Here is a 27665-nt window from a genome sequence, read left to right on the forward strand (position 1 = left end):
ATTCTGCATTTTCGTTTCACCGAGTGCAGACGTGTCGCTGAAAAAATCGGAAAAAATATTAAAGTTTTTGCAAAAAATCAATAATTTAAATAGGACAAGAAAAAAACTGTTGGAAAAATCTTAAAACCAATTGAATAAGTGTGGTTTAATACCAATTTTTAAACAAAAAAACCCATCATGGGAGATTCTCTAGAGAATACAGAAGCTCCCGTGGACAATGTGAGTGTAACAATTGTGGATTATGGTGCTTTTGCAAATTACATTCGCAAAGCTGTGACCATTCTATTGCCCGAAGAAGATGTTGTTCCACCAGCATTAAATGTGGCTCTAGAGGACACAAATAACCAGGATTGTATTAAGAAATTCCTAAGTGATCCGCAAGTGCAGGCATTGTACATCCAGAGGAATTGTTTGAAAGGTAAAAATGAGTTTTAAAATTTAGCAAAAAGAAAATTTTCACTTGCAATACACGCCCAAGATGGCCGACAAAATCGATTATCCATGAAACTTCTGTTAGAAAGTTTCAAGTTTTTATCTTAATTATTTTTAAGTTGTCATTTTGCTTATAAGATTCTTGTGCAAGTTGATAAAATGAATAATTTCATTTTGATTTTTTTTTATAATTTCATTTCGTATTGGAATCATTAAATTCTTGTTAGAAATTCTTATTAGAAAATTGATGTAGGGCTCCATTTTGCAGTTTTTTCTCTATACCTATTTTTTTAGATGCTGGCTGATGATGTCATCCGATGATACACCGTTTGACAAGCGGGAATAATTTGACGTTTTCTTTTTGAAATGCATTTGGCAAAACTGCTAGAAAAAATGACGTCACTATTTTTTTGTTTTGTTTTGAACCTGCATTTCGGCTGGGATTGTTTTGTTTTGAACCGGCATTTCGGGGTTGATGCGCCTTGTCGGTGCATTGCCGGTCCGTATGCCGGTATAAATATCAGCTGATTATTTTTGTTTATGTTTACATTTAACGTGACCTTTACCATGAAAAATAAATTACCGGAGGTGCGTTCTTTTTCTAACAATAGTTAACTATTGTTAACTATCGTTAACTTTTGTCGTTCCTAAACTACATAATAGTTACGATTTGTAACTATTTGACAGATGAACATCGTTCCTAAACTCGTTTTGAAGTGTCAAATAGTTACAAATCGTAACTATTTCCAACTCACCTCCATGATATGAGTTGAACACTCATGAGATTGTTGATGTGTCAAAGTGGATGTTTTGTTTACAAAACCAACTTAAGGATTTTATTCTTTTGGAAATAAGCGGAATAAAATGAAAATAAAAACAGAGTTTTGCAATTTTATGATGCAAGAGAATTTATTTTGACTAAAAAAACATTATTTTTGTTATAATTATGCAAATAAAAATATTTTCAAAACAATTTTTTTTTTGTGTTTGACAGTTTAACAATATCTAACAATAAATCGTTCCTAAATGATTTGTAAAAAACCCAACATTTTCTAACAATGACACATCAACAATATTTTTTGACATAACAACGATAGTTGACTATTGTTAGAAAAAGAACGCACCTCGGCCATGGTTCGTTGTTTGCACTACAGTCATGGTATAATGCACTACAGTAATACGAAGATAGAGATTTCAGATGAAAAAAACTGGATTATCATTATTATGTACATATATCAAGTTGTTTCCTTTGCATATTAGAGGAATTAAGTCGAAAGAGTTTATGGAGTTTGTTTAACCAATCCAAATTGTAAAAGATAGTCGAAAACATTATCGAATTCTTTGGTATTTAATTTATTAGCTTTCTGAAAAACTTCTATCCTTGGATGTAATTGAATCGATGAGTGAAAGAACCGTATAAGTTCAAAATCTTAGTTTTGAAAAACACAAAAAACTGTTTTCTAGAGAAAGTATCAACTTTCCTGAAAAATAATGGGTGTTTGAAGGTTTTTGGTCGCCCAATATAGTCATGAAAGAAAAAAATTAAAAATATTATAGAATAGATATAAGAAATATTACAAAAGAGAAGCATTGGACTTGTACTGTTCTTTCACTCAATATAAAAAATGCACGATTAAAATTTGTTTTTATTATTTTATTGACTATAAAAATTATGCTGAACTTAAAAATAATAGCTTATTATAATACTTTTATTCTGAAGGATCATTAGATGTTATTTTTCCATGAAGTTATGTGGTAGTTAAACTCCAAAGCTTCTCATGATATGTATTTCAAAACTTTCTTAATGTCTGCAATTTTGTTTTCAAGTATTAGATGAGAATCCCCCAATAAAGTCTGTAGTTGTGACATAGCCAGGAGTTTCCCTAGTATTCTTCCGGCAGATATTCACAGTCGTATTTTCTTATAGCTCTGTTAACCACGCCGAAGTCTCTATCGTAGGGCAAAAATGAATGACCACGGACAGGAAAATAATGATAAATCATGAGCATGAAACATTTAATAACAATGAATGAAATGGAAATCGCTGTGATTGAGTGTAAGAACAGTACAATTCCTGGACTTGTACTGTTCTTCCACTCAATCAAAGAAGTGGGGGTCTTGTTTTGTATTAATTTGACTCTCTAATGTACTGTTATTTTGCTCTTTGGTAGGTCTTCATGTGTAGAGCATTTCTCCATACTCATTTCAAAAGTGATTATTTTGGACTTATACGGTTCTTTCACTCATCGATTCAATTATTATTATGTATTGAAATCAAGTTGCTTTCTTTGCATATTATGCCTGATTCACAATATTGCGAGACGACGAGACGAGAGCGTTGCGAGAGTAAAATTGATATCTAGTTTTCAATGTATGGCCAAATAATTTCCTTCTTTTTACACACATTCTTCTATTTCCTGTCCAAAATAGACAATTACCAAAAAAATCTTAACATTACGAAATGGCTTACGATTTAAATGATCAAGAAAAAATCTCGTCTCGTCGTCTCGCAATATTGTAAATCAGGCATTAGAGAATTAAGTCGAAAGAGTTTATAGAGTTTGTTAAACCAAATGCAAATTGTAAAAGATGGTCGAAAACAGTTTCAAATTCTTTGGTAGGTATTTAATTTATTAGCTTTCTGAAGAACTTCTATCCTTGAACGTATTTAATCTTCTTATCTCTATGTTAGTAGTTGAAAATACTCCGAGGTTCTTTTAATAAACTTCAATGTGCTGTTTTGATAGCAAAATAGGCCTGAAAATCTGCATAAGGGTAATTTCATGAAAAAGTGGACACGAATTTTGAACAACAGACTTTTTTACTTTTTCCAATAAAAAATTTCCACATATTTACAAACGGCAACTCTTTATGCAAGTTGCAAAAAAAGATTCTTTGTTATATTCCCTTATGGCTAGAAATTAAATTCAAGGTGTTAAATTGGTCAACTACAGAAGAATTTCACATGAATGTGACGGAAAAAAGAGCCCACAGAAAAGAGGAATCTAATAGTGACTTAGTGACGATGACAATATCCCCTTCTGATTGCTAAAATAAATAACCATTTAAGCAAGCTTTGTTACACAATATCCTATTTTAAAATTAGTTTGATGAAAATGCATTTATTCTTCATTCTTGCAACAATAAATCGCAGGTAACATGAGTTAACAAATTAATGTAACGTAAGTTACCTAAATATTTTCAAATTTTCATCGAAATATTGAACAAATGTTTGGTTTTGTCATTAATTTTAAAAGCTTGTATTTTTGTATGTATAGAATTTTCATTAAAAACAAATTAATATGGCCTCCTGACCCACCGGATGGTCAGTTTGCAGTCAACGTGTTAAAACTCGTGTCCGATTCTTGTAACGTAATTTACCAACAGACTTTTATTTTTGCCAAGCAAATGATCAAAATAAAGAAACATTTTTTACTTAATTTTGAAAGTAATAGTTATGCTAAATTCATGGACAGTATTTTCATATCAATTTATATTAAAACTAACAAAAAAAATCTATCTATTTATGTATTGGAAATTTTTATGAATGTAACGTGAGTTACCATGGAATTGCCCTTCTATTTGCAGGGAAAAATCTGAGAAATAATGCATTTTCAAAAAAGTCCTCCAAATCCATCGAGTGATACATCAAAAGAAAGGTCTCTTTGAGCTCTATTCATAACTGAAAAATAAAATTTTCTTGGACGTCTAGTTGCTTGCTGGGGTATGAGCTCACAATGAATCGATTTGTGTAAAAAAAATTTAAAATTTTTTTTTGGATTTTCGAATAAAAAAATCAAGATAATCCCTTGCCTTAAAACAATGCATTTTCAAAAAATTGAGCTCACAATGAATATGCCTATGCATTTGCATATGTAAAAAAAAATTACAAATTTTTTTTTTTTAGGATTTTCGAGAAAAAATCAAGGTTAACCCCTTGTCAAAAAATAATGCAATTTCAAAAAAGTCCTCCAAATCCATGGAGTGATACATTAAAAGAAAGGGCTCTTTGAGCTCTATTCATAACTGAAAAACAAAAGTTTCTTGGACGTCTAGTTGTTTGCTGGCGTTTGAGTAACAAAGTCACCCCATCTTATAGCCTCTGTTTTCATTTCAGCCTATATAAGATATAATTTCGTAAATTAGGTCGGTTCAACTTTAATTTTGTGCTATGCGATTTGACATTCGGAATTAGATAATTTGCAAAATTATCTAATTTGGGCTGTAGTGAAAACAGGCTATTACTGTAGTTTACTTTGATTCCCGATGAATTATTTAGAAAACTGGGCCAAAATAAATGTTCACTTATTTTGGTAAACATGTTATTAGTTTTTGTGGTCCCGAAGCCTTTACATCTTTAATTCCGACCCTGATGACAACAGACACAAGTTGTTGCTGTAATAACTCAGTTTTCTGCTTAACCTCCAACACAAAGTGCCATGAAGCAAGGCGGAGATAACGGTTTAGAGAGCAAACATGTTAAACTCACATGACTCACAAACGAAAAGCCTTAAGTTACGTAGTAATTGCTTGGCTGCACCTTTACTTAAGAACCAAGCTAATTCTTTAAATTTATCTTATCTAAAATTTGCGCCCGGGTAACAGAGAATTTTGTTCCTAACCTCTTATTTTGCAGAGAAAGACCCCGAATATTTGGTATAAAAAAATTATTTGTTATGATCTTTTTCACATTAGTGTGCCAGGTCGTTAACAACACTGAAACATTGTTTTTAAAGTGCTTCAGGTTGGGTTCATGTAATCACCCAGTATATTGAAAAGTGTGTTAAATGTGAATAAAATAAATTGTGTGCATAAGATGTGCAATTGTTCTCTAGTTATATCAAATGGTAGCTAAAATTGCAATAAAATTGAATTTTTTTCTTAACTATTATGATACCTGTCCTATTGTATTTGTTTTATTATAACTAAATATTCATTTTATCTTTCTGTTAGAAGATGAAAATGAACAACCTGCTGAGGGTGAAGAGGAGAAAGAGACTGTGACTTATTACATCAGCAATGATGTCCACTTCAGCAATAGCCGTATGGCATCTTTGGCTTGCATTAAACGTGGAACCGTCATCGAAGCAGATAAATCTATTCATTCGCAATTGCGATTGATAAATTTCTCCGAGGGATCTCCCTACGAAACCCTTCATGCATTTATTAGCAAATCTTTGGCTCCGTTCTTCAAAAGTTACGTCAAGGAATCTGGTCGTGCTGATCGTGATGGCGACAAAATGGCACCATCCGTAGAAAAGAAGTTAGCCGAGTTGGAAATGGGATTGCTGCATCTTCAGCAAAACATCGATATTCCAGAGATAACTTTGGCTGCTCATGGTTCAGTGGCTGCTGTTATTCGAAAATGCGCCGAAGAAAATCGCAAGGCTAAGGTGGCTGATTTCGGAGACAAAGTCGATGACTCTACATTCCTAAATCAGCTCCAGAACGGTGTGAATCGTTGGATCAAAGAGATTAAAAAAGTCACCAAGTTGGATAGGGATCCATCGTCAGGAACTGCTCTTCAGGAGATATCTTTCTGGTTGAACTTGGAAAGGGCTTTGTATAGGATTCAAGAGAAGCGTGAATCCCCAGAAGTTGCTTTGACCTTGGACATCCTTAAACATGGCAAGAGATTCCATGCTACAGTGTCTTTTGATACTGATACTGGATTGAAACAAGCCTTAGCCATGGTAGCAGATTACAACCCGCTAATGAAGGATTTTCCAATCAATGATCTCCTGTCTGCCACCGAACTGGAAAAGATTCGTCCAGCCGTGCAGCAGATATTCTCGCATTTGCGCAAAGTTCGCAACACCAAGTATCCCATTCAACGTTGTTTGAAATTGATCGAAGCTATTTCCCGCGATCTGAGTCAGCAGTTGTTAAAGGTTCTTGGAACACGACGTCTAATGCATATTCCTTTTGATGAGTTCGAGCGGGTTATGAACCAATGTTTCAACATCTTCAGCTGTTGGGACGATGAGTACGACAAACTCCAGGGTCTGTTACGTGATATTGTCAAGAAGAAGCGTGACGAACATTTGAAAATGGTTTGGCGTGTATCACCAGCACATAAGAAACTGCAAGCTCGAATGGAACAGATGAGAACGTTCCGTCGTCAACATGAACAGCTGAGAACAGTTATTTTGCGAGTTTTGCGCCCAACTAAGCAACAACAAAATGCTGCTCCTATCGATGCTCAACCAGAAGCGAAAACTCCATACAGCTTGGAGGCAGCTGATGCTAATGCTATCGAAGAAGTTAACCTTGCTTACGAGAATGTCAAGGAAGTCGATTGCTTAGACATAACCAAGGAAGGTTCTGAAGCTTGGGAAGCTGCAGTCAAACGATATGAAGAGAGAATTGGTAAGAAAATTTGTTTTTTGTTTAAAGAGTTCCTTGATCCTAATTTTGCGTTTTTATTTAATTAAAGATCGTGTCGAGACAAGGATCACAGCCCATCTTCGTGATCAGCTCGGAACAGCTAAGAACGCAAATGAAATGTTCAGGATCTTTTCTCGTTTTAACGCTTTGTTTGTGCGCCCCCACATCCGCGGCGCCATTCGAGAATACCAAACTCAGTTGATACAGCGTGTAAAGGATGACATTGAAGCTTTGCATGAGAAGTTCAAGGTGATAAGAAGATTTATCTTAAAAATTTAAGGAACATAATAATTTGATTTTTTTTTTTTTTAGGTTCAATACCCACAAAGCAAATCATGTCGATTGTCCGTTGTTCGAGATCTACCACCAGTTGCTGGATCGATTATCTGGGCTCGTCAAATTGACAATCAACTTACGATGTATCTCAAACGTGTCGAAGACGTCCTTGGCAAAGGCTGGGAATCGCACATCGATGGGCAGAAATTGAAAGCGGATGGTGATAGCTTCCGTGCTAAACTATCAATTTCTGAAGTATTCCAGGACTGGGCAAGGAAGGTTCAGGAACGCAATTTTGGAATAAATGGACGTATTTTCACCATTGAGTCTGCTCGTTCTCGTACTGGACGTGGAAATGTCTTGAAGTTGCGAGTGAATTTCCTTCCTGAAATCATTACTCTTTCTAAGGAAGTTAGGAACATCAAAAATCTTGGATTTAGGTACATTTTTCTGATTGTTTTAAATCACGAAGCAGTATTTAAGTTTTATTTTCTAGAGTCCCTTTGACTATCGTAAATAAGGCTCATCAGGCCAATCAAATTTATCCATATGCAATTTCTTTGATTGAAAGTGTCCGTACTTATGAACGTACTTTGGAAAAGGTAAGCATGAAATTTAGTTTGCTGGCAAGTGTCCCGTAGATTTTGATTTCCTTCTTTTTTTTAATTAAATTATTTTTAACAGTTTTGTATACTAAACCACATAATCGACAACATTTTACACATTAGTATATTTAACCACGATTTTTTTTAACTTTTTTTTATAAACATTTTGATTTTAAATAATTGGTCTCAGTTATTTTGTTTTTACCTGCACCCAAGTGCTTGGTTATTTCCTTTCAACATTTGTATATTTTTTCATATATTTTTGTAACTAAACCCAAAACACAAACCACTGTTTTTGAATATTTTTTTTTTTTTTTTAACTTTTATGTAATGATCATATGAAATGCTAAATGTTTTGTCTGGAAGACAGAATGTCTATGGCATGACTTTTGAATTAGAAAGCTAAACTTTTAAAGGCATTCAATTTAAATTAAAAAAAAATAAAATGAAATTATTAGATAATTTTTTTCAAAATTTATCATTTGATTGGCTGATTACAAAGATATGCAATGCTTTTAATGTCGTAATAGATAAAACTATTTATGTCAAAGAAATAAAATGAAAAAAAAAAAATAGCTCAGAGAGGATTAAACAGCATTAAAGGTAAATTTTTAAATTTATCACATATCATTTTTGTTACATGTAATTTTTTAGGTTGAAGGTTTTATATAAAAACGTATAAAGATTTGTGTGCAGACTTTACGTCCTTTACAATAAAAACTAATGGTTGGATCACGTTAAGTCCATTTTATAGATCTCGATGCAAAAAAGCAATATCATATAATATTTAAGTCGGAAATTCATATTCTTCTTTCGTTGATTGTTTTAAAACTTGTGTGTCAGGTTTATCCAAGTTCATGTATACTATCACTATCTACCAACAGTTTTATACGAACAAGGTATTTATGTTTCAACTCATCAAGTAACTTCTCCTCAGACCCCTTTTATGACTTGCGAATCGCTAGAAAAATTTGGCGAATCAAAGTATTTGGGTCTATTTTAAGCAATTTGAATTTAAAAAAAATTATATTGACACATTGTTTTTTTAATTTTAGCTGCATTACGATGTGTAGTAGTTTTCTAATCGAAATACCACGACTTGAGTATCTGTTCGACTCGTGATTCATAATAGGGCTGTGACTAGGTCTCCTGTAACGAAGATTCCACAAATCCAAATTATTTTTTATTAGTTATTTTAAGCTGACTCTTAATGGTAAAAGATTCCATAATTCATTAATTTTATTGTTATTAATGCTATATAAAAATGAAATTTTGCACCGAAGTCTAGAATCCATAAATGTTGTTTTTGCAAGACTTTTTCTATAGTTTTTACAACCTTATGTCCAAATTAAGCTTTATTGTGGGGAGGTCCATCAATAGCAGTTTTTCTCTCATGTTTTGTTGTTTTTTTATATTTTGGTTTTATAATTTACTATGTACATACATATGTATACCTTCTGATGATTTAAATATTTTTGGGTTACGTTCCACACAGCCAAGTTATAATCCAATGATCCAAGCATCCGTCAGCAGTGTGAAGACTTTTTGAATTTTAATTAACATCAAAACTAAAAAAAAAAATTAAAAAAAAAACATAACAAAAACTAACGAAGGCTTTATCAAAGCTTTATAAACATGCAAATTTGCTTTGCAGTCACTTATTGCTCGCTAGAAATTACATCTGTAATTATTTTTTTTTTTTTCATGCGAATCAAAGTGCATTTTTTGCAGCTAAAACTTTCAGGAAAAAAAAATTTTTTTAACAAACTTCATAGATAAGCAACAACTTGATCATTACATACACACTTCCATTCCGCCACATCCACTTTATTTCCTTATTTATTGATTTTTATCTTTTATAACAATGCAAGCAAAAAAGGAAGAAAAAAAAAAACTACTTTTTAAATAATTTTTTCCATGCAGCTAAATAATAGGAGTTTAGCACAAAATTCTGTATTCAAGGTAGATTTATATAAATCATACAAAAATTAACCATTCATTTTTTCTTGAAATGTCCCGCTTCGATTTAGTTAAATTTTCCTTAAGTAGCCCAAAGCTAGTAGTAGTATCAAAAACAAAAATAATAAATTGCATGCACTATTATTATTTCCCTTTTATTATTAAAAAAAAAAACTTAAAAAAAAATTCTCATCTCTTTGCAACATCTGTATTCTATAATGTACAAAATGGCTGTGAATGTTTAAAAAATTATTGCTTGAGAACAGATTTCTTTTTTAACAAAAATAAATATTTTATTTAGATTGAAGATCGTGCAAGTATTGTTCCACTTGTTGCTGGGTTACGTAAAGATGTACTCGCTTTGATATCTGAGGGAATTGCTTTGGTCTGGGAGAGTTACAAGTTGGATCCATATGTTCAACGATTGTCAGAGTGTGTAACACAATTCCAAGAAAAGGTGAGTTCATTTGAATTATTTCCAGGTTCCAGAATAATTTTAAACAAAATTCGTCGTTAGGTTGAAGACTTGCTTGTGGTCGAGGAACAACTCGATGTTGATGTACGATCCTTGGAGACTTGTCCTTACAGTGCTGCAACATTCGCAGACATTTTGGCAAAGATTCAGCATGCAGTTGATGATCTCTCGCTGAGACAATACTCCAACTTGAATGTCTGGGTAACTCGCTTGGATGAAGAAGTTGAAAAGAAGTTGGCTCTACGTCTACAAGCTGGTATCAATGCTTGGACTGAAGCTTTGACTGGAAACAAGAAGGAAGTTGACTTGTCCATGGATACTGATGCTCCAGTTCAACCAACTCATAAACTTGGTGGTGAACCACAGGTATGACTAGTTTTGCTTTCTTTTTTGACCTTAATTTAAAAAAAAAACTCCAATTTTTGTGTGTTTTAAGATCCAAAATGCAATTCACGAGATACGCATAACAAATCAGCAGATGTATTTGTATCCATCGATTGAAGAAGCTCGCTTCCAGATTATGCAACAACTCTTTGCTTGGCAAGCTATTGTCACATCTCAAGTTCGTTTGCAGAGTTCAAGATATCAAGTGGGCTTAGATAAGCCTGTTTCGCAAACCTATCGCAATTTGCTGACCAAATTACCAGAAGGCAAGATTTTGGAGAATGCTTATGGATCGATTGAGGATAAAATCAGTGAAGTTAGAAATTATGTTGATGAATGGTTGCGCTACCAGAGCTTGTGGGATCTGCAAGCTGATACACTCTATGGACGTTTGGCTGAAGATGTCAACTTGTGGATTAAGTGTTTGAATGATATCAAGTAAGTTAAAATGCAGTTGTGGGAGGAAGAAACTTTTATTATTTTTATTGGTTTCAATTTTTGTATAGAAAATCTCGAACAACCTTTGATACTTCTGACACTCGACGGGCTTATGGTCCAATCATCATTGATTATGCAAAGGTACAGGCAAAGGTTACTTTGAAATATGACTCATGGCATAAGGAAGCTTTGGGTAAATTCGGAACCCTATTGGGAACAGAAATGACAACTTTCCATGGAAAAGTTTCCAAGTCTCGAACTGATTTGGAGATGCAAAGCATTGGTAAGATGGTTTCTCGAGTTTTCAAAACGACTTATATTTTTATTATTTTCCTTTTTATTGTAGAAGCGGCCAGTACATCAGATGCCGTATGCTTCATTACTTACGTGCAGTCACTCAAGAAGGACATGCTTGTCTGGGAGAAACAAGTCGAAGTATTCCGTGAAGCCCAACGTATTTTGGAACGTCAACGCTTCCAGTTCCCCAACAGTTGGTTACATGTAGACAACATTGAGGGCGAATGGTCAGCATTTAATGAGATTATCAAACGCAAAGATACAGCTATCCAGACTCAAGTTGCAAGTCTTCAAGCTAAAATTGTTGCCGAGGACAAGGCTGTCGAAACTAGAACTGTTGACTTCCTCAACGATTGGGAAAAGAACAAACCAACAGGAGGCAAGACTCGTCCAGATGATGCATTGCAGCAGTTGCAAATGTTCGAGAGCAAGTACTCGCGGTTGAAGGAGGAACGTGATAACGTGGCTAAAGCAAAGGAAGCTTTGGAATTGCAGGAATCTGCTATTCCAAACAACAGCAGCGAACGTATGAACGTTGCTCTTGAAGAACTTCAGGACTTGCGTGGTGTTTGGAGTGAACTTTCGAAGGTTTGGACTCAAATCGACGAAACTAGAGAGAAACCTTGGTTGTCAGTGCAACCACGAAAATTGCGTCAACAGCTTGAAGCAATGATGAGCCAATTGAAAGAGTTACCAGCTCGTCTCCGTATGTACGAAAGTTATGAGTATGTCAAGAAACTTATTCAAAGTAACATCAAGGTTAACATGTTGATCGTCGAGCTAAAATCCGATGCACTCAAGGAGCGTCACTGGAAGCAATTGACCAAACAATTGCGAGTTAACTGGGTTATCTCTGATTTGACTCTGGGACAGGTTTGGGATGTAAATCTTTTGAAAAACGAGAACATTGTCAAGGATATCATCCTGGTTGCTCAAGGTGAAATGGCACTTGAAGAGTTCTTGAAACAAGTACGTGAATCCTGGCAAAACTATGAACTGGATTTGATCAATTACCAGAACAAGTGCCGCATAATTCGTGGTTGGGATGACTTATTCAACAAAGTCAAAGAACACATCAATTCAGTTGCTGCTATGAAACTTTCGCCTTACTACAAGGTTTTTGAAGAAGAAGCTCTCACATGGGAAGAGAAATTGAACCGAATCAATGCTCTATTCGATGTCTGGATTGATGTCCAACGTCGTTGGGTATATTTGGAAGGAATCTTCTCTGGCAGCGCAGATATAAAAACCCTACTGCCCGTTGAGACTTCTCGTTTCCACAGCATTAGTTCGGAATTCCTTGGTCTTATGAAAAAGGTTACCAAGTCACCAAAGGTAATGGATGTCTTGAACATTCCAGCTGTACAAAGATCATTGGAACGTCTGGCTGATTTACTCGGAAAGATTCAAAAGGCTTTGGGAGAATATTTGGAAAGAGAACGTACCTCCTTCCCACGGTTCTACTTTGTTGGTGATGAGGATTTGTTGGAAATTATCGGAAACAGCAAAAATATTGCTCGTCTGCAAAAGCATTTCAAGAAAATGTTCGCTGGTGTTGCAGCAATTTTATTAAACGAAGATAATACTGTAATTTTGGGTATTGCCTCAAGAGAAGGTGAAGAAGTAAAATTCATCAATCCGGTATCAACTGTGGATCATCCCAAGATCAACGAATGGTTGAGTTTGGTTGAAAAGCAGATGCGTTTTACATTGGCTTCATTCTTGGCTCAGGCTGTTCAAGATATTAAACAGTTCCGCGATGGACAAATCGATTCACAGAAATATATGGAATGGTGCGATAAATACCAAGCACAGATTGTTGTTTTAGCTGCTCAGATTTTGTGGTCAGAAGATGTAGAAAGCGCTCTTCAACAGGCTATGGAAAACAACAGCGGAAAGCCTTTGAATAAGGTTTTGACTACTGTCGAATCAACTTTGAATGTGTTGGCTGATTCAGTCTTGCAAGAACAGCCACCACTCCGACGCAGGAAGTTGGAACATTTGGTAAGGTTTTGAGCTGGAATATAGACAAAATGGATTATGAATTAATTTTTTTTTAGATCAATGAATTTGTACACAAGCGCACAGTGACTCGTCGTCTCATTTCTAATGGAGTAAATAACCCTAAATCGTTCCATTGGCTTTGTGAAATGAGATTCTACTTTGATCCTCGACAAACTGAGGTAAGTTTTCTATCAAATTAAACTAAATCTCCAACAAAATAATCATGAATTTCTATTTAAGGTCCTTAAACAACTTACGATCCACATGGCTAATGCTCGTTTCTACTATGGCTTCGAGTATCTAGGTGTTCAGGATCGTCTAGTACAGACACCTTTGACCGATCGTTGCTACTTGACCATGACCCAAGCTCTGGAATCTCGTTTGGGAGGATCTCCATTCGGTCCAGCTGGTACAGGAAAGACAGAATCAGTGAAAGCTCTTGGAAACCAGCTTGGTCGCTTCGTGTTGGTTTTCAATTGTGATGAAACCTTTGATTTCCAAGCTATGGGAAGAATTTTCGTTGGTTTGTGTCAAGTTGGTGCTTGGGGTTGCTTCGATGAATTCAATCGTTTGGAGGAGCGTATGTTATCTGCTTGTTCTCAACAAATTCAGACCATTCAAGAAGCACTCAAATACGAAATGGATAGTAACAAGGAGAGTATAACAGTTGAGTTAGTTGGCAAGCAAGTTCGTGTCTCATCCGACATGGCAATCTTCATTACCATGAATCCTGGCTACGCCGGACGTTCTAATTTACCAGACAATTTGAAGAAACTCTTCCGTTCTCTTGCTATGACAACACCAGATCGTCAACTTATTGCTGAAGTTATGTTATTCAGTCAAGGATTCCGACAGGCAGAGAAGCTCGCTTGCAAGATTGTACCGTTCTTCAAGCTGTGCGACGAACAATTATCTAATCAAAGCCATTACGACTTTGGATTGCGTGCTTTGAAGTCTGTGCTGATCTCAGCTGGTAATGTAAAACGTGATCGTATTATGAAAATTAAAGAAATGATGACAGCTCGTGGAGAACAAAACATTGATGAAGCTTCAGTTGCCGAGAATCTTCCAGAACAAGAGATTCTCATTCAGTCGGTGTGTGAGACAATGGTTCCAAAATTGGTTGCCGAAGATATTCCACTGCTTTTCTCTCTGTTGAGTGATGTCTTCCCGAATGTCGGATACACACGTGCCGAGATGAGTGGACTCAAAGAAGAAATTCGCAAAGTTTGCAATGAAGAATATCTGGTTTGTGGAGAGGGTGACGAACAAGGCGCTGCCTGGATGGAAAAGGTAATTATTGTTGACATTGACAAAATGTCCCAATTTATAGTTAACCACAATTAGAAAACTAGTCCTAACCTCAATTAACGTTTTAATGCATTCGAATCTGTAACTGAAAACCATAATATAAAAGGGATTCGGTGAAACTTGGGTCGAAAAAGTAAGATCAGGCTGAGATGTCTTTTGTTGTAGTTTTGTGATCGTATTTTTATTTATTATTATTTTCTATCCTTCCATCATCATAGAATGTCTAAAAAAAGTGTTCAATTGAGAGATTTATTTATCTCATTTGGATTCTTTTAATTGTTTGTTTATCGTTTTTTTAAATTTGATCGATCAATTTAAAATGTTATCTCTGTTTCGCTCGAAGGTTCTGCAATTGTATCAAATTTCAAATCTGAATCATGGTTTGATGATGGTTGGTCCATCAGGATCTGGTAAATCGACAGCTTGGAGAGTTCTTCTGAAGGCTCTTGAACGATTCGAAGGAGTCGAGGGTGTTGCACATCTAATTGATCCCAAGGCTATCTCCAAGGAGGCTCTGTATGGTGTCATGGATCAGAATACACGTGAATGGACAGATGGTTTGTTTACACATATTTTGAGGAAGATCATCGACAATGTTCGTGGAGAAATCAACAAGCGGCAATGGATCATCTTTGATGGTGATGTCGATCCAGAATGGGTTGAGAACTTGAACTCCGTGCTTGATGACAATAAGTTGTTGACATTGCCCAATGGAGAGCGGTTGTCTCTACCACCAAATGTTAGAATTATGTTCGAGGTACAGGATCTGAAGTTTGCCACTTTGGCTACAGTTTCTCGTTGTGGAATGGTATGGTTCTCAGAGGATGTCTTGTCGACAGAAATGATCTTCGAAAACTATTTGTTGCGTTTGAGAAATACTCCATTGGAAGATGGTGATGAAGAATTTGGCATGATCAAGAGCAAGGATAAGGAAGATGAAGTTTCGCCATCATTACAAACTCAAAGGGAGATTGCTATGCTATTGCAGCCATACTTCTCAGCTGATGGTATTGTTGTGCGCTCGTTAGAATATGCCATGGATCAGGAGCATATTATGGACTTTACCAGATTGAGAGCTCTCAGCTCATTGTTCTCTATGTTGAATCAAGCTGCTAGGTGAGTTTTGGCATTCTCCATTAAAAGTATTGAATATAAAAGTTGTATATTTTTTTCAGAAACATTTTGAACTTCAATTCACAACATCCTGACTTCCCATTGAGTCCTGACCAGTTGGAGCAATATGTTCCCAAGGCTTTAGTGTATTCAGTTTTGTGGTCATTTGCTGGAGATGCTAAACTCAAAGTTCGTACCGATTTGGGTGACTTTGTTCGCAGTGTGACCACAATTCCATTGCCTGGAGCTGCTGGTGCTCCAATAATTGATTACGAGGTTAATATGGCTGGTGAATGGGTTCCATGGTCCAACAAGGTGCCAGTTATTGAAGTGGAAACTCATAAAGTTGCTTCGCCTGATATTGTGGTTCCGACTTTGGATACTGTTCGTCATGAGTCCTTGTTATACACATGGTTGGCTGAACATAAACCACTGGGTAAGATTTTCTCAGTCTTCATACTTAATTTCGATATTTATGAAATTTTCTTCCAGTTCTCTGTGGTCCTCCTGGTTCGGGTAAGACAATGACCCTTTTCTCGGCCTTGCGTGCCCTTCCTGATATGGAAGTGGTTGGTTTGAATTTCTCATCGGCAACTACACCCGAACTGCTGCTTAAGACTTTCGACCATTATTGCGAATATCGTAAGACACCGAATGGTGTTGTTTTGGCTCCAGTGCAGATTGGTAAATGGCTGGTGTTGTTCTGCGATGAAATTAATTTGCCTGATATGGACATGTATGGCACTCAACGTGTAATTTCTTTCTTGAGACAACTGGTAGAACATAGAGGATTCTATAGAGCAAGTGATCAAGCTTGGGTTTCATTGGAACGTATTCAGTTCGTTGGAGCATGTAATCCACCTACAGATCCAGGTCGTAAGCCACTCAGTCATCGGTTCTTGCGACATGTACCGATTATCTACGTTGATTATCCTGGCGAAACTTCATTGAAACAGATTTATGGAACCTTCAGTCGTGCCATGTTGCGCTTGATGCCATCACTTCGTGGCTATGCTGAACCATTAACCAATGCTATGGTAGAATTCTATTTGTCGTCACAGGATCGCTTCACTCAAGATATGCAACCTCATTATGTTTACTCTCCTCGTGAAATGACACGTTGGGTTCGTGGTATTTGTGAAGCAATTCGTCCATTGGACTCTTTGCCAGTGGAGGGTTTGGTGCGTTTGTGGGCTCACGAAGCACTACGTTTGTTCCAAGATCGTTTGGTTGAAGACAGCGAACGTCGTTGGACCAATGAAAACATAGATATGGTCGCTTTGAAACACTTCCCAAGCGTAGATGGAGAAAAGGCATTGATGCGTCCGATTCTCTACAGTAACTGGCTGTCCAAGGATTACATGCCAGTTAATCGCGAAGAACTACGTGATTATGTGCGTGCTCGATTGAAGGTCTTCTATGAAGAAGAACTCGATGTACCATTGGTACTTTTCGATGAAGTTCTCGAACATGTTTTGCGTATCGACCGAATCTTCCGGCAACCGCAGGGTCATTTGCTTCTCATTGGTGTATCTGGGGCTGGCAAAACTACACTGTCACGTTTCGTGGCTTGGATGAATGGCTTGTCCATTTTCCAAATCAAAGTCCACAACAAATACACCAGCGAGGACTTTGACGAAGACTTGCGTTGTGTGCTGAGAAGATCCGGTTGTAAGGACGAAAAGATTGCTTTCATTTTGGATGAATCGAATGTGTTGGATTCTGGATTCTTGGAAAGAATGAATACACTCTTGGCTAACGGAGAGGTTTGTTTCTCATTGTGAAATTGTAAACTACTAATAAAGCGTGTTTGTTTTTAGGTTCCTGGATTGTTTGAAGGCGATGAATATACCACTTTGATGACTCAATGTAAGGAAGGAGCTCAGCGTGAAGGACTTATGTTGGATTCTAGTGATGAGCTTTATAAATGGTAATTTTAATTTTCTATCTCAGGAAAATTATCTAATCGCAATCTTTAACTTATAGGTTCACTCAACAAGTTATGCGTAATCTTCATGTAGTTTTCACAATGAATCCTTCAACTGATGGCTTAAAAGATCGTGCTGCAACTTCTCCAGCTCTGTTCAACCGTTGCGTACTCAACTGGTTTGGTGATTGGTCCGACTCGGCACTCTTCCAAGTGGGCAAAGAATTCACAACTCGTGTTGATTTGGAGAAACCCTCTTGGTCTTCCCCAGACTTCTTCCCATCTGTATGCCCACTTGTCCCAGCAACACCATCGCATCGTGACGCTGTTATCAACAGTTGTGTGTATGTCCATCAGACTCTGCATCAAGCCAACTGTCGTTTGGCCAAGCGCGGAGGACGCACCATGGCTATCACTCCACGTCACTATCTCGATTTTATTCATCACTTTGTTAAGTTGTACTCGGAGAAACGTAGCGAGTTGGAAGAACAACAGCTTCATTTGAATGTTGGTTTGAACAAGATCGCTGAGACAGTCGAACAAGTGGAAGAGATGCAGAAGTCATTGGCAGTTAAATCACAAGAATTACAAGCCAAGAACGAGGCAGCTAACGCTAAGCTAAAACAAATGTTCAAGGATCAACAAGAGGCAGAGAAGAAGAAGATTCAGTCGCAAGAAATTCAAATTCAATTGGCCGAGCAGACCATTAAAATTGAAGAGAAACGTAAATATGTCATGGCTGACTTGGCTCAAGTCGAACCAGCTGTCATTGAAGCTCAACAAGGTAAATGTTTTGTTATTCCATTCATCAGACTCTGCAGCCATCTCCAAATGCACCCTCAGTTGATTTGTATTTCTTAATTTTTGTTTATTTTTTTTTTGTTTTTTATTTTTACCTTTACCACTCTGTATTCCCTTGTATTTTCGATCCCATTAGCTGTGAGTTCGATCAAAAAGAAACAATTGGCTGAGGTGCGTTCGATGGCTAATCCACCAGCTGTGGTGAAATTAGCCTTAGAGTCGGTTTGTGAACTCCTTAATGAAAATGCAACCGATTGGAAGTCCATTCGAGGAATAATGGTTAAAGATGGCTTTATCTCGTCTATTGTTAATTTGGAAACGTCCAATATCACGTACGAAAAAAAAAAATATCTAATGAAAACAAACCAAAACATAATCTGAAACAGAAAAGAAAATTAATTCATTTTTTCACATAAACACAACATAATCTCGCCTTCTATTTTTATTTTTTTTTTTTTTAATTTGTATCATTTTATTTTGTTTATTATTTTTTTTTTACCATGAAATGCATATATTATGTTAAATTCTATTTTAATCAATCACACCAATCATTCAAAATCACTCACACAAGAACACTACAGTAACAGCAGCTAATTTGCAAATCCTAGTTCCTTAAATTCCTAACCTATAATCCTAATCCTTAATTAATTAAAATTTAAAGTAAATATTTATAAAATTTTTATTTACTGACCCTTGTTGTAAAATGTGTAACACAATTGTCTTTGATGTCAACCGTTTAAATGTGTACGGTCTAGAAAGCTGATAACTTCTGTTGTAAGTAACTAACATAGCGACGAAAAGCATGGACCAACCAGTTCCTCTCACTTTCTCCCTGGAGAAATATTTCCATTCGACAATGAAAACAAAAAGATTTCTCTTTTTACTGCTGTTGTTGAGTCAACATGATTCTTTTTATTTTCCTTTTGAACATCACCTCATTACTCAAGCACAGCCTACATTAATATTGCCCTATGGAAGAAGGAAAAGGTTTTTGGGGCTTTTTTCTGTTCTGATTTCTTTTGCTTCTTGGTTAGCCATATTTATTTCTTTGTATCTTTTTTCTTCTTACTTTTTGTTTAATTATGTGGTTGGGGACATTCCAAAATTTGTATATTCAAGTTTTTCAATACTTATTCTGCTTTGATTTTTGAAACATGAATTATATTCGGTCTTATTATCAAGTTATCTTATATTTACCCGAGTTATTCTTATAAAACAAAATTTAAATCGTATGATGAGGGAAATATTTTAACTTAGTTATTAGGAAACATTTCACACTTCATTTTTCATACAAAATCATTCAAGCCAATCAAAGAAAAGTTGTACAACTTACAAACATAGGCGTAAGATACGCCATACTCAAACAAAGATTGAGAAATTTGATGGTAAAGAATGGAGTAAACATTATTAAATGATATACGGTACCAAAATTATATTTACTGATAAAAAAATAAGACTAACTTCAATTGTCCTAGTTCACACCACGATGTATGCGTCGCTGTTATTTCGATAAAGACACAGCCCTGGGTCAAACACGTTGACGCACAAATTAAAACAATAAATCGAGCGATATAAAGTAATGATGATTTAATCTGCATTCCGCATTGAACCTTCCATTGATTCCCGTCCACATAGGGATTGAGTGTTGGGCGGTACTTTTTAAAAATAAAATATACAACATACGGGACATGAAAGACATGACATGATGACATTCTGACATTCTAATAATACTCTAATTCTACAGAAATTTTGTTATCAAAATGTAATATATTTCTGTTTGGCTGTTTATTCGCTTTTTAAAACATTTTCTTCATATGGAAATAAGATTTGTCCTCAATTTTCAGAGTATTTCATTGAGTTTGATCCCAGCGAAAATCTTCTAAAAGTGGAACAAACAGCCAATAAAGCTTCATGAGTACTACAGCTCTTTCTCTATATTTCTATTTGTAGGATATCACTTTATTATGATCCTACCATCGGAGATGAAGTTTCTTCTTTTTCTCGGATACTCTGGACTCTCTACATGTCGCTACCCTTTCCCATTTTTGTTTTATTTATATAACACCTTGCTCTCTCGGACACACTTTTCAAGAATGAAAAAATACTGTAAATAAAACAACCATATATCTCACTGAAAAAAAAGTACCTACTTAAAATTAGTACCTACATATGAACAAAATATGTATAGAGAACTGTTAAATATTTTAGATCTAATATTTTAACCGATCATTTCCAATATAACAGTACAAAATAGCAGCACAATTTAGCAATGAAGATGAAGCAATTTACATATGTGAGTACATATTACCAATAAAACTTAATTGCTGTGATGGAGAAGTCAAAAAATGACGTTATGCCGGCTTCCTTATGGAATATTTCGTTTGATCACAGAATATTTTGACAATATGATGTAGGCTTTTTAATTTGGGTGCTCTGAGTGACTTGGCCTTTAAAAGCCTGTAAAATGTTTTAACACCAATTTAATCGCATATAACTTTTATGTCCTTGACTAATAAATTGACATTTCTAGCATTACTTTGCCTTTGTTCGTGAACATCCAATAAGGTTTTATCTTTCGAAAAAGTCTTGCCTTCTGAAATCAGACTTTTAATTCGGTCCTACTGCTAGGAGTCCAGGGCGTTACATTCATAGTAAATGTTTTCTATAAAACATTTTATAAAGATGTACTTGACAACTAAAACTAAAAAACATACAATAAAAATGCTTAGGTAAACGATCGCTGAAAAATTGTTATTTTTTTTTTTATTATTTCACTAAGAAAAAGAACGTGTAAAGATGGTATTTATTTTCTTCCGATAACGAATTTCGACCGCAACGAATTTATTTGCATTTTATTTTATTTATATAATTTTGTTTTTCATTATTTGTTTCTTATAAGGACACATTGGTTCAATATTTTATAGATCATTTTATGATAATCGTGATCTTGTTATGTTTTCTCTGTTTCCTTCTTTTTTTAATACTTAACGTTCCTTAACACATAAAATGTTATTTTTTTCAATTGTTTCAAACAAAATGCTTTTTTTAAAGACCATGACTATAAAAGTTAACTTTTTCTTTTAATTTATTTCTCAGAAAATCCTTATACAAAAATTGAGTTTTTTACTCTATAAGCAATCTATCCAAATAATGGATTTCAGATTTGCATTTTATGTTTTTAATACATTTAAAAATCCTGCCCGGCAAATGTATATTACAGCGATTAAATCCGTTCTTACCTCATACCAATAAGAATTTCCATCATTTGAGTTTTTATTTAACTTAAAATGGAAATCAAAATATTATATTTGTACAACGCATGGCTAATCAAGAAGTTTTTTTCTCTTTTTTTGCGTCACTCCTCTTCTTAACGACCAAACTGCGTTTGAAAAAAAAATGTTCCTTTTTGATGAATTTCTTAGTTAAGTCAACTCCTTCTTTTCGGTTTAGTAAAAAAAATGTAGAATGTTAATGTTTAAGACAAACAAAATAATTATTAAACAAATAAAAAATGAAAAAAAAAAATCATTTTTCTTCAGCTGTAAAATCGATCAAAAAGCAACAACTCGTCGAGGTGCGAACAATGGCCAATCCACCAGCTGTGGTGAAATTGGCATTAGAGTCTATATGTTTGCTCCTTGGAGAGAATGCGTCCGATTGGAAGTCAATTCGTGCCGTTATAATGAGAGAAAACTTTATAAATTCAATTGTATCTAACTTCGGTACTGAAGATATAACGTAAGCATGTTAACAAATTAATAAAATAATTGATCTTAATACCTTTTATTTATTTTTTGTATGTTAGTGTTTTTTTTTTTAATTTTAAACACATTTGATAAATAATACTTTGCTTTAAATACTTATTTTAATAAAAGAAAACAATAATAATATGTATTTGTTTTTTTGGTGAAGGTTCTTTTTATAAACTAAATCGTGTAAATACTTATCAAACTTAATTTAAAAAAATCAAGAAAAAAGCTTTATTTTGTGTTTTTACAATTTTTAAAATATTATTTTTTTATTTAATTAAACAAAAAAAAATATTATTGTCAAATTAAACAATTTAATCAATGCTTCTGCTTGTTTTCATCACGTTTTCGATTGTTTTATTTTTTATTTTATTATTTTAATAGATTTTTTAAGTTAAAAATTTTAAACTTTTTATTAATCATTGTTTTTCGTAAATTTTATGAATTTCTAAAGCGATGAAGTTCGTGAAAAGATGAAGTCCAAGTATTTGAGCAACCCGGACTATAACTTTGAGAAAGTCAACCGTGCCAGTATGGCATGCGGCCCTATGGTTAAATGGGCTATTGCACAGGTAAGGTGTTCATTTTGTGTTTATTTAAGGTAAATCTGATTCACCTGTTTAGTATTTATTGAAAACTCTTCTTATATCTGTTTCACTTCTCTTTTTGAACAAGAATACAAATTTGCTCTGAAATAAGTAGACCTTAGAACCGGATCACTCGAGTTTAACAGAATTGATGTAAAATATCCACTGCTACTCATATTTCTCGATATCTTTAACATAATCTTACAGTTAGAAAAGAAATACGCTCAATTCGATTTTAGAGTTTCTAATAGTTGGACAAGCAATTATTCTTTTATGCATTTAAAAGTTTCTGGATTCATTCCTCTCGGTGTATTTCTCTCCACATTAACTATTAAGAAGGCAATATTCTATATGTGAAACTTTTTAATTAAGGAACCCAAAGAAATCGCTTGGAATTGTCAAGCAGTTTAAACTGTAGTTCGTGAATATTTACCATGGTAACCGATGAGGTGTGAAACAATTCAATATCTTAGTGAAACAGACCTTTTTCATGGCCAATGTGGACATTTTTCCGCAATTTCTACCAGCTTGTCAAGTACTTACTTATTTACTTAGGGATTTACCCCTGTGGATTTGAGCCTCAACCAACAAGCTTCTCCACATAGCTTCGATAAGTCGGAGGAGAAAGAGCTCGATATAATCTCTGACCTGAGTTTCGTTGATTAAATTTAGGTAATCTTCGATTACGATCCTTAACGGAACAGTTCCTTTGGAACACATTAGGGTGTTATTTTTGTAGAGCAATATTTTAGATCGGATCTTTTAAAATTATTGATTGTTGCGTCCACATACTTCTCTCCGTTGCTCTATCATAAGAAGAAATAAATAAATATAATCCTTCATTAAAACTTTAATTTCTCAATATCTAGATCGAATACGCTGATATGTTAAAACGTGTCGAGCCACTTCGCGATGAATTGCAATCACTTGAAGATCAAGCTGCCCTCAACATGAAGCATGCCAAGGAAACCAAGGATCTTGTTACACAATTGGAACAATCCATTGCCGCTTACAAGGAGGAATATGCTCAGCTTATTTCTCAAGCCCAAGCTATTAAGACCGATTTGGAGAATGTCCAAGCTAAGGTAGATCGTTCTATTGCATTGCTCAAGAGTTTGAACATTGAGCGTGAACGTTGGGAAAGTACCAGTGAGACTTTCAAATCCCAGATGTCAACAATTATTGGAGATGTTTTGCTATCCGCAGCTTTTATTGCTTATGGTGAGTTTGTAACAACCATTTCATTAAAGTACACTATTAAAATCGTTATTATTTTATTCAGGTGGTTACTTTGATCAACACTATCGTCTCAACTTGTTTACCACTTGGTGTCAGCATCTGCAGTCGGCAAATATACAATATCGCCCAGATATTGCTCGAACAGAGTATCTCTCTAATCCAGATGAACGTCTCCGCTGGCAAGCCAATGCTCTGCCATCAGACGATCTTTGCACGGAGAATGCAATTATGCTGAAGCGCTTCAATCGTTATCCACTGATCATTGATCCATCAGGTCAAGCAACTACGTTCTTGTTGAACGAGTACGCCGGCAAGAAGATCACCAAGACCTCCTTCCTGGATGACTCGTTCCGTAAGAACCTCGAATCGGCATTACGTTTCGGAAACCCATTGCTGGTTCAGGATGTCGAGAACTACGATCCTATTTTGAACCCGGTATTGAACAGAGAATTGCGCCGAACCGGTGGTCGTGTGTTGATCACTTTGGGAGACCAGGACATTGATTTGTCACCTTCGTTTGTCATTTTCCTTTCGACTCGTGATCCAACTGTTGAATTCCCACCGGATATCTGCTCAAGGGTGACATTTGTTAACTTCACCGTTACCAGGAGTTCATTGCAATCACAGTGTCTCAACCAAGTATTGAAGGCAGAACGTCCAGACATTGATGAAAAACGCTCAGATCTGTTGAAACTGCAAGGAGAATTCCGTCTCAGGTTGAGGCAGCTTGAAAAGAGTTTACTGCAGGCCTTGAATGATGCAAAGGGTAAGATTTTGGATGATGACTCGGTGATTACCACTCTGGAAACTCTAAAGAAGGAAGCTTACGACATCAACATGAAGGTCGATGAAACAGATAAGGTTATTGCAGAAATAGAAACCGTCTCACAGCAGTATCTGCCCTTGTCGGTGGCATGTTCCAACATCTACTTTACTATGGACAGTCTTAACCAGGTGCACTTCTTATACCAATATTCTCTTAAGATGTTCTTGGATATCTTCAGTACAGTTCTATTCAACAATACGAAATTGGAAGGAAAAACTGATCATACAGTTCGTTTGACTATCATCACCAGAGATCTCTTCCAGGTTTGCTATGATCGCGTGGCTAGAGGAATGCTCCATGCTGATCGCCTAACATTCGCTTTGCTAATGTGCAAGATCCATCTGAAGGGTACATCTGAGGCTAATCTTGATTCTGAGTTTAACTTTTTCCTGCGAAGCCGGGAAGGACTTCTTCTTAACCCTACAACTGTGGATGGATTGTCTAGTGAACAGATTGAGAGTGTCAACCGCTTGGCTACTCGTTTGCCCATCTTTAAGAAACTCATTGAAAAGTTGAAGTCCATGCCTGAAATTGGCGCCTGGTTGCAGCAAAGCTCTCCCGAACAATGTGTACCCCAATTGTGGGACGAATCGAAGGCACTTTCTCCGGTTTCATCGTCGTTCCATCAATTGCTGCTGATCCAAGCTTTCCGTCCTGATCGGGTGATTGCCGCTGGACACAATGTAGTTAATACTGTTCTTGGAGAAGATTTCATGTCGACAGCTGAAAAGGAATTGGACTTTGCTCAGGTGATTGAGAAGCAGTTGAACTGCAATACACCAGCTCTACTTTGCTCGGTTCCAGGATTCGATGCTTCAGGAAGAGTAGATGATTTGGCAGCTGAACTTAATAAAAAGATTTCAAGTATTGCCATTGGTTCGGCTGAAGGTTTCAACCAAGCTGAACGTGCAATCAACATGGCTTGCAAGAGCGGAAAGTGGGTTCTTCTTAAGAACGTCCACTTGGCTCCACAATGGTTGGTGCAATTGGAAAAGAAACTACACTCGCTACAGCCTCATTCTGGCTTTAGATTGTTCTTGACTATGGAAATTAGTCCAAGGGTTCCAGTTAATCTGCTCCGCGCAGGAAGAATCTTCGTCTATGAACCACCACCAGGTATTCGTGCTAACCTTTTGAGAACATTCTCAACGGTTCCGGCCACACGAATGATGAAGAGCCCAGGTGAGAGAGCTCGATTGTACTTCCTCCTGGCTTGGTTCCATGCTATTGTACAGGAACGCTTGCGTTATGTTCCATTGGGATGGGCTAAGAAATACGAGTTCAACGAATCTGACTTGCGAGTTGCATGTGACACTTTAGATACATGGATTGATTCGACAGCAATGGGACGCACAAATCTGCCCCCAGAGAAGGTTCCATGGGATGCTTTGGTTACACTTCTTTCCCAGAGTATTTACGGAGGCAAGATCGACAACGACTTTGATCAGAGGCTTTTGGCATCGTTCTTGTCGAAACTATTCACTGCTCGCAGCTTTGAAGCTGACTTTGCTTTAGTGGCTAATGTGGATGGTGGAGCTGGTGGCCAGCGACACATTACAATGCCCGATGGAACTCGTCGCGACCATTTCTTGAAGTGGATCGAGAATTTGGCTGATCGTCAAACCCCATCATGGTTGGGCTTGCCCAATAATGCCGAGAAGGTTTTATTGACAACTCGTGGAACGGATTTGGTAAGCAAGCTATTGAAGATGCAGCAATTGGAGGATGATGATGAGTTGGCATACAGTGTGGACGAAAACCAAGAAGCTGTACAGACCCGCAACGAAGATGGCAGGCCATCTTGGATGAAAACTCTGCACAATAGTGCTTCGTCCTGGTTGGAATTATTGCCGAAGAACTTGCATGTTCTTAAACGTACTGTTGAGAACATCAAGGATCCTCTTTACAGATACTTCGAGAGGGAGGTTACTTCAGGAGCTAAGCTCTTGACGACAGTTATTTCAGATCTTCAAGATGTTGTATTGATCTGCCAGGGCGAGAAAAAACAAACGAATCATCATCGTTCCATGTTATCAGAGCTAGTTCGAGGAATTATTCCAAAAGGCTGGAGGCGTTATACTGTTCCAATTGGGTGCACAGTTATTCAATGGATTACTGATTTTAGCAACCGCGTGAAGCAGCTTCAGAAGGTTTCTCAGTTGGTGTCTCAAGCTGGAGCCAAGGAACTTCAGGTTTGTATAAAAAATCAATTTTGTATTTACTCATACCTAAGCTATTCCCATCTCTTAGGGCTTCCCTGTTTGGTTGGGTGGACTATTAAATCCTGAGGCGTACATCACTGCAACAAGACAATGTGTCGCACAAGCAAATAGTTGGTCTTTAGAGGAACTTGCTCTGGAAGTGACCATAACCGAGGCTGGATCTAATTCGAACCAAAAGGATAGCAGCTTCGGTGTTACAGGACTTAAACTGCAAGGTGCACAATGCAAGAACAATGAACTCTTGCTTGCTTCGACCATCATGATGGATCTACCAGTCACAATTCTGAAGTGGGTTAAGGCAAACAGCGATGTTCGTGTTAGTAAATTGACCTTGCCCGTTTATTTGAACTCGACTCGCACAGAATTATTGTTTACTGTCGACTTGGCTGTCGCTGCTGGACAGGATCAGCATAGTTTCTACGAGCGTGGTGTTGCTGTACTCACCTCGACTGCACTAAACTGAAATTAAATATTTAACCGAATTAAAGCTAAGCTTAATATTCGTAGTACGCTTAAAGCGTTTTTATGTTTTTAATCATTGTATTGCTTTTTAAAGCCACAATTTGGCATTCAGCATTATTAATCAAAACATCATAATCAATCAATAAAATATTATTAACCAATAAACAACAA

General features: G+C 36.1%; 1 protein-coding gene across 9 annotated transcripts; it reads left to right on the plus strand.

Annotated features, from left to right (window-relative positions):
• On the plus strand, positions 1 to 27659 carry LOC129912508 (dynein heavy chain, cytoplasmic). Of its 9 annotated transcripts, none has more exons than XM_055990785.1 (24): positions 1 to 418; positions 5386 to 6801; positions 6869 to 7068; positions 7132 to 7535; positions 7592 to 7697; positions 9624 to 9662; positions 9961 to 10116; positions 10177 to 10500; positions 10571 to 10956; positions 11025 to 11239; positions 11303 to 13257; positions 13314 to 13436; positions 13498 to 14550; positions 14675 to 14701; positions 14912 to 15684; positions 15744 to 16117; positions 16174 to 17447; positions 17502 to 17611; positions 17668 to 18392; positions 18546 to 18741; positions 22613 to 22730; positions 23615 to 23966; positions 24028 to 27002; positions 27061 to 27659. In XM_055990785.1, exons 1-24 carry the CDS (start codon positions 178 to 180, stop codon positions 27493 to 27495), a joined length of 13977 nt encoding a protein of 4658 aa, XP_055846760.1. In that variant the 5' UTR covers positions 1 to 177; the 3' UTR covers positions 27496 to 27659. The 9 variants fall into 9 exon arrangements, with proteins under 9 accessions (XP_055846760.1, XP_055846759.1, XP_055846761.1 ...); XM_055990784.1 differs by lacking the exon at positions 18546 to 18741 and adding an exon at positions 21949 to 22147; XM_055990786.1 differs by lacking the exon at positions 18546 to 18741 and adding an exon at positions 21949 to 22147 and having other exon boundaries at positions 5389 to 6801.
• The last annotated feature ends 6 nt before the right edge of the window (positions 27660 to 27665 follow it).

This window comes from Episyrphus balteatus, chromosome 2, assembly GCF_945859705.1.
Source record: "Episyrphus balteatus chromosome 2, idEpiBalt1.1, whole genome shotgun sequence".
NCBI classification, from domain to species: Eukaryota; Metazoa; Arthropoda; class Insecta; order Diptera; family Syrphidae; genus Episyrphus; species Episyrphus balteatus.